This window comes from Mytilus trossulus, chromosome 8, assembly GCF_036588685.1.
Source record: "Mytilus trossulus isolate FHL-02 chromosome 8, PNRI_Mtr1.1.1.hap1, whole genome shotgun sequence".
In the NCBI taxonomy this organism is placed as follows: domain Eukaryota; kingdom Metazoa; phylum Mollusca; class Bivalvia; order Mytilida; family Mytilidae; genus Mytilus; species Mytilus trossulus.
The window spans coordinates 62,582,872-62,591,168 of NC_086380.1; the positions used below are offsets into that span (position 1 = coordinate 62,582,872).

Consider the following 8,297-nt stretch of genomic DNA (forward strand, 5'->3'; position numbering starts at 1 on the left):
AATCGAGAAACACCAACACAAACACAAAAAACAAACTCGCAGTTAGTGAATGTGTTCCGGGAGTTTACGTAGTTTAACATTTATTTGAATTGCAACATTCTCACTAGTATTTCAAAATATGAAGTTCAGTAACTGTATTGGTTTCTATAAATAAATGTTGTATTTGAAATTTTGCAATATCACAAGTGTGGAATGTGATCAAATTTCCAAAACTGATAAGACACTACACATGAACACTATAAAGGTCGGCTTAAAGTACGTCTGGTCATACACATATTATTCTAACTTTGGTCAAGATGATTTCCTGCGTTATTTCTTTATTTGTTTTGGTGCCATTGGTACTTAGTTGCTGTATCCCTAGTCAATGGGAAGGACTACAAGGTTTAGCAATGGGACAAATTAAAGATGGAAAACCAAGCAGCATTGAGGTTGGTCATTTATTGTCTTTATGTTATACATTATGCACCTTGTCTTATTTAACTGTTTGATATTCACCAATTAAAACATGTATGAAAAACAAAATATTTGGGTGCTATATATAAAGAAAATAGAACGACGAGAAGCTAATGTATAAAGATAGGAAATACAATAGGGTTCTAATATATAATGAAAAGGAAATAAAAGGGTTCTACTATATATAGAAAATAAAATGATGAGGTATTAATTAGTGATTGAGAGAAATGAAGACTCATTGGCGTAAATTTTACATTGAGGTTCTGAAAAAAGAAATTACAAATTCACCAACATTCCAACTGACTCCATTTTCAGAAAACGACATCTGTAACAAACATAAACTTTTAGCTTCCGCTTTACAAGGAGAACCAAACACAATGAAAGTCCCAAATATGTATTGGCTTCCGAAGCTCCACAAAACACCTTACAAATATAGATTTATTTCGTCTTCAAGCCATTGTTCCACAACTAAATTGTCTATTCTTCTTACCAGTACACTTGGTGCAATAAAAAACCTGATAATAAATTGTTCAAATAAGGCTTTCGAAAATAGTGGAATTAATTACTTTTGGAGTGTCAATAACTCGTTGGAAGTACTTGATAAATTGCATGCTTGTTGTCTCATTGACACATTCCCCATTTCCATTCTCAATTTTATTATATTGGTGATTTTGAATCTGTTCAAAGTTTTGATTTGTCTACCCTGTATACCACATTGACTTACATTCTTATTAAGAAAAAATTCACCCACCTAATTAAATGGGCATTTAAAAAGTCAGAATGTGAATATATATGTTCAAACTCTTTTAGGTCATTTTTTAGTAGCAATAAACCAAAAAACTATGTCAATTGGACATGCTTTGATACTATATATGCCCTTGAATTTTTACTAGATAACATTTTGGTCGCTTTGGAGATTCCGTATATCGTCAGGTTATCGGAATTCCAATGGGGACTAACTGTGCACCACTTATTGCGGACCTGTTTTTGTATTGCTATGAGTCACAATTTATGACAAAAATCAGCAAAGACCCATCGAAACAACATCTGATAAACAAATTTAATAATACTTTTAGATATTTGAATGACATTTTGGCTCTCAATAATGACGACTTCAGTATGTATGCTAAAGAAATTTATCCTGTTGAACTTACTTTAAATAAGGCTAATGCTAACAATGACCACTGCCCTTTCCTCGATCTTGATATCTAGATACTAACGGAAAGTTTAATACTAAAAGAGATGATAAAAGAGATGATTTTTCATTTCCTATCGTTAATTATCCATTTTTAGATGGTGACGTTCCCTTGTCACCATCTTATGGTGTTTATATATCTCAACTTGTACGATTCGCTCGTGTATGTAACAATGTTTTAGATTTTAACGAGAGAAATTTATGTATTACTGAAAAATTATTACACCAGGGTTTTCGATATCACAAACTAGTCAAAACGTTTACTAAATTTTATCATCGGTATAAGGACATCATTCGTAAATATAGCTCTACATGTAGACTTCTTATACGTTTAGGTATTTCACATCCAATTTTTTATGGAAATATTCTTTATAATGCACAAAAATGTCAGTATTCACCGCAGAAACTAACAAAACCTTTAAATAGACTTATTAAGAAGGGATATAGTTACGATACTGTTGTCAGGTCATTAAAGATTGCATGTTTTGGCGTTAATATTGATTCACTTATAGGGTCTTTGCATCGGAACTAAACACATTTATTCAAAAACCAGTTGTTGGCATGACACGGTATAATTGTCATTTTGTTTATTTTCTTTGGTTACATCTTCTGACAGCAGACTCGGACTTATCTTGAATTGAATTTTAAATGTACGTATTGTTATGCGTTTACTTTTCTACATTGGCTACAGGTATAGGGGGAGGGTTGAGATCTCATAAACATGTTTAACCCCGCCGCATTTGTGCGCCTGTCCCAGGTCAGGAGCCTCTGGTCTTTGTTAGTCTTGTATTATTTTAATTTTAGTTTCTTGTGTACAATTTGGAAATTAGTATGGCGTTCATTATCACTGAACTAGTATATATTTGTTTAGGGGCCAGCTGAAGGACGCCTCCAGGTGCGGGAATTTCTCGTTGCATTGAAGACCTGTTGGTGACCTTCTGCTGTTGTTTTTCTATGGTCGGGTTGTTGTCTCTTTGATACATTCCCCATTTCCATTCTCAATTTTATGTATGTGATTAAACGGATGATGCATATACTGATTGATACGGGTAAAAAATTGCTAGGAAGGAATTATGTTTAAACGTGAAAGACTGTATTTATTACTTAGATAGTTCTTTAAAATTAATATATGTAATGATGTATCTACCGATAGTATGTTCGTAAATGCCTAGAATTCTCTTCAGAGGTCTAGACTTAATCTATCAGAAGTTGTTGTTTTTGTAGCAGTTTAAGAGGTATTTGTCTTTTTTTCGATATTATCGCTGTTGTGCATCCATCATAAACTAATTGTTTTACTGTCTGTACCAAAATCATCTAGTATGTAAATGTTTTATCTTATATTTTTCAGGCCTTACTTAATATATCGTTTGACGCTACTGCAAAGAAAATATTTGTCGCCGGTAGTATAACTGTTGATGACAAAAGCTACGACGAACAAGTTCTTCAAGATTTCAGCACAGTATGTAATTTTCATTTGTAATTATTAGGAAAAGAATGGAAGCGACTCATTTGTTTTTTTAAGGGAGGTAGACATGGGTTATATTTCTCTGTCTAAAAACTAATCTAAATATAAAACAGCATTTTTTTTTGTATAGGAGCAATATGTTTTTTTGAAACTCAGTGTTCACTTTTCTTCCTTAGAGAAAATATTACCCTACAACAGCCCCCCTCCCCCCTCCGGCCTCGAACTCGACGGCCATTTTTAAAACTATTTTCCATCTTTTCTTAAATTCATAGTATCACAATCAACCATGCGTTTTTTTTTTAAAGACTATATATGTATAGAGATCTGTTTGTCAACCTGTTCTGTTATTTCTTTTTAGGGAAAACAGTACGTTGTTGTATCCGGCCAGTGTATTGCTACTGCAATAACAGAACCATTTCCACAGACATGCACCAGTCGTAAGTCAACTTCTATTGAATTATAGTCATTCTTAAAAATAGATTATGTAAGTATAGTATATAAAATACATATAAATACCCCACGTCTTTAGTGATGACAACATCGTTCAATCGTTCAACAGGAACAAAAGTCAAACATTCTTCAAAAAGTCTTATCCTATAAAAGAGGGACGAAAGACACCAGAGGGACAGTCAAACTCGTAAATCGAAAATAAACTGACAACGCCATGGCTAGCAATGAAAAAAGACAAACTGACAAACAATAGAACACATTACACAACACATAAAACTAAAGAATAAACAACACGAACCCCACAAAATACTAGGGGTTTACTATAAATGTTACAGTATAAAACCAATGCTCGAACATCTGATATTATCAAGCAATTTACTTCTACCAAAAGCTACAACATCGGCCAGAATTAAACTTTCAAATATCAAATCAGATTTCACCATTACAGAAAAGGTACAGAAAACAGATCTCCATGTTTTTTTTTTATTATTAAAACGGTCATAAGATTGTCAAAAAAGGTTCAGCCAGAACAAAATTCAAATGTGTCTCTCCAGTATACGTCTGATAAAACCTGTGCTTTGACAGGAATAAAATCATTATGGTAAATTAAACCCCTAATAATACGACGTCATTATAAATTTGATAATTATGTAAATTATGTTGAATTTTCAAGAAAGAAAAAGGGGGATTGGGTAATTCTAAACACGATGCTATCAAACGACTTCAGATGATTCGGCTTGTCAAGGTACATATACAATAGACCTGATTATAGTTTTAATTTGATTGCTGCAAAGTTTTACTGTCTATACTGATCGAGCTTATAAACAAAGTATCGTATTTTAAGTTGTTGATAATATCTGCATAGTTTCTTATCCGTATTTTACAGCTAGTGCTAAGAAGTTGGCGACAACATTTGTTGGTGCTGGTCAGAATAAACTCATTGTTGAACTGTATAATGACGATATGGACGGAAAGAAAACTGATATTACGGTATTGCAGGGATCCTGTATTCCTGTCTCAGCCTATCAAAAATCAGGACAGACCGTAACATTTATAAACTATTTAGGAATAACTGCAGGAATCAGCAATGCCACTATTTTTGACATCCCGAAACCATGTAAAAACGCCACTATCATGCCGGTATGTACATCAAGTAGTATTACACGTTTTCGTATTCACGGTTTGCAATGTTTTGTTGTTTTTTTGAAAATGAGTTCATCGGTTTGATCATGAATTTTATTAAGGAAATTGAAGTCATCAGAAAAGTATATAAAATATAATTGAAAAACGTTTTTTTTTTAAATTCACATTATCCTAAATGTTATTCAAACGATTGCTTTTAAAAGGGTTTTAAATTTGAAAAAAATATTTTTCACACATACATGCACATGAATAATATACTTATATCTAAAGGGACTGGTCGAATAAATGAGATTTGCAAATGCTATAATACTTACCACACATATCATTCTAAATCATATAACGTTCTCTTTAAACTGAACTACTCACAAGCTTAAAGACTGTTGACGCCTAAGCCGTCGGAAAATATCGTGAATTAGCTTCGTCTCCGCCGCCTCAGTAACGTTTTACCATAACTTAGTTTAGTGACTCCACAATTTCTAGAAGACAATATTAAGCTTATATGATTTGTTTTATTATTTCAGGAAAATACCAGACATTTTAAATCTACTGTTTTGTTCCGTTAGGAGGAAACCTTTCCAAAGAAGATATTCAAAAGTCATCCAATTGCTTTAATCGCTGTCAAATCTATTTTTGACTGTCTAAAGGTTGAAATAAAGACTACATAACGATGGTATTGTTTTCTTTAATTACCTTTTATTTAACTCAATGTAATGATAGCTTTACATATACTTAAACACTCTATTTTACTTTACCATGTCAAAGTGGAGATATAAATAGCTCACGAGATAAGGGAACGTCGAAAGTTCATCACCCGTATAAAAAATGAAAAATATTTAGAAGAATAAAATATATTTCTTCTTCAACGTATAAACATTTCATACATATATGAGTGGTATAATTTTATAGCCTTCAACAGGTACCCCCGTAACCAAATGAATTTGAAACATATACAAAAAAGTTGGCAAATTGGATGTTAATCAAGTTGATTGATTGTTTTTGTTTATAGTCGCCGTCACGTGAAATTGGTTCCATGTTTTTGGTTGAAAAATTTAAAACTAACAACTGCATTCATTCTAAATTACGGTTTTTAATTAGCGGAATCAAATATCATTCCTAAAATCAACTACTGTCCTATCTTTTATTGTGCATTGTATAATCCTGACCTTCACATAATCCAAGATTATTGTGTATGATGGAATACGACATTGTTATGACCGGAAGTGTTTTTGTGGAGTTACACGTGCTGTCTATTTTCTCGGGTCTCTCTGAGCTTTTCATAAGGACTAGGATGTACCGGAGAGTAACGAATGTTACGTAAATAAGGGACCTCATAGAAACCAAGATGGCGGTTTTGCTGTGTAAATTATCTTGAAAAATGTGAAGGTCAGGACTATATAGTGCAAACAAAATAAAAGGTAGGACAGTAGGGGATATTTGGAAAAACATCATCTCGAGAGAACGCGGCTGATGTTAAAAAACAAAATCCCTACACAAATCACGGTGCCAATTTTACGTGACGGCGACCACATTGCATAAAGGTTAATGGAAAATATGTCATGAACAAATATGAAGAAAAATAAATCAAATGGGTGGGATTGGAAAATACAGCTAACAGAGATTAAGACAATAAAGTTGTTTGGCGAAGAATTATTCAAATGAAATATTCAACTATCCACCCACTTCACAAAATTTCAAACAACGAAAAGTAAAGCAATTACCAACTTAGTTAACATGCATATATCTTGTGATAAGAGTCCAGCTAATGACACCTAAAGGAGTTGTTAACAAGGTTTACTGTTTAAATGAGTTATTTATCTTACACTAGTAATTAACTCATATGTAATACATCCTACCCAGCCAAGCAGATGTATCAAATGCTTTCATGGGTTTTAATGCGGGAAAAGAAAGGGCTAGTTGAACAAAGTTTTAGATACAGGCTTATTTATTAGTTGATTTTGGCGTTAAACTAGCTCTCAGTAACTTTGAGTACTCTCAGATTTGTACTTGGTGTCTTTTTTGTTATTGATAATGTATACATTTCCTGTCACGTTCGGTCTGTGGTTTCTGTTTTGTATCGATTTGATGAGTTAAGCCCATTTCAACTGATTCTTACTGTTTGTTCATATATTTTGCTTTAACACCACAGTCCCAGGTTAGAAGGAGGGTTGATCACCCACGAATATGATAACCCCGCCATATTCTGTATGTGCCTGTTTCAAGTCAAGAGCTTGTAATTCAGTGGTCTTCGTTTGTTGCTGTATATCATTGTTTTTATTATACTTTGGTTAATAAATAAAGCAGGCAGTTAGTGTTCTCGGACGAATGCGGTATTGATTTTGCTCGTTGTCTTAGGCTGTACGGTACCCTATATCTGTTAACTTCTATGTCATTTCGTCTATGACAGAGAGAAAGGTTTTCTGGATTTACCTTCAGCAGGAATTCAAAAACCCTCTAATTAGAGAGCCAGGGTTGCATAATTAAAATTCTTAATAAAATATCAATGAATTAGGTAGCTGGCTACCAAGCTAATTTTAAAACTAAAATGAAATTTTTCAAAAACAGAAAAATACAAAAACAAAACACGAAATGTTTATGACCGCAAGAAAAGAGAAAAATATATATATATAAACATTGAGAACAAGTTAAAAGAGTGTCGGCAATTAATTCATATGTGTAAAAAATGTGTTCACAAGAAGTGCGATTAGGCTATGGAATAATATTATTAAAAGTGTTATCCTAGCCCCAGCCCATCAACTGGAAAAAGAATTTCAAGTTACTGATGGATGCATTATACTGGATACCTAATATAAATTACACAAAACTCCATATAAAGAACGATACATAGCTGGGTCTTCAAAATGTTCGACTAAACATCTTTCTAAAGTATTGACTACTATTCTTTCTACAGTTAAAGATGGGCTGCAAAAATATTGTGAGGAGATATATTCTACAAGTGGTGTTAACCAGATGTGGATTCTCAAAAATTCGAAAGATCTACTGCTTAACCTTCGATCACAATCTTTGCAATTTTGCAGCAACATAAACACTTTTGATTTTTCTACGCTATATACTACTATTCCCCATGCTCAGTTGAAAGATCGACTTCACCATCTCATAAAACAGAGCTTTTTCTATAAAAATGGGAATCGTAGATACAAATTTCTTGTTTTGGAATACAATAAATCATATTTTGTAAAGAATCACACTGAATCTTCCAGAAAATATACTGAAGATGATATTATTAAAATGCTGGACTTTTTGATCGACAATATATTTGTTGAGTTTGGAGGATTTATATTTCAACAGACAGTCAGTATTCCAATGGGTACTAATTGTGCACCCCTGCTGGCTGATTTGTTTATTGTATTCGAATGAAGCAGAATTTATTCAGAACCTTCTAAAAGACAAAAAGAAAAAGCACCTTGCGAAATTCTTTAATTTTACTTTCCGATATATTGATGATGTTTTATCATTGAACAACCCATACTTCAGCCAATACTTACATCTCATATATCCTAGTGAACTTGAAATTAAGAATACTACTGATACTAGAAGGACTGCTTCATACCTTGATCTTTTCCTCAATATTGA

The 8,297-nt window shown here is 32.8% G+C and overlaps 1 protein-coding gene across 1 annotated transcript; it reads left to right on the forward strand.

Moving 5' to 3' along the window:
- Nucleotides 1-257: 257 nt before the first annotated feature.
- LOC134681243 (uncharacterized) lies at nt 258-5,375 on the forward strand. The gene is made up of 5 exons (XM_063540777.1): nt 258-428; nt 2,997-3,107; nt 3,472-3,550; nt 4,450-4,703; nt 5,228-5,375. Exons 1-5 carry the CDS (start codon nt 297-299, stop codon nt 5,267-5,269), a joined length of 618 nt encoding a protein of 205 aa, XP_063396847.1. The 5' UTR covers nt 258-296; the 3' UTR covers nt 5,270-5,375.
- The last annotated feature ends 2,922 nt before the right edge of the window (nt 5,376-8,297 follow it).

Excerpts from the sequence above, each read along its gene's own strand:
- LOC134681243 (XM_063540777.1), top strand. The coding sequence starts at position 297 with ATGATTTCCTGCGTTATTTCTTTATTTGTTTTGGTGCCATTGGTACTT. Across the intron at positions 3,108-3,471 it reads TTCTTCAAGATTTCAGCACA|GGAAAACAGTACGTTGTTGT; the intron begins GTATGTAATTTT and ends ATTTCTTTTTAG. Across the intron at positions 4,704-5,227 it reads AAAACGCCACTATCATGCCG|GAAAATACCAGACATTTTAA; the intron begins GTATGTACATCA and ends TTATTATTTCAG.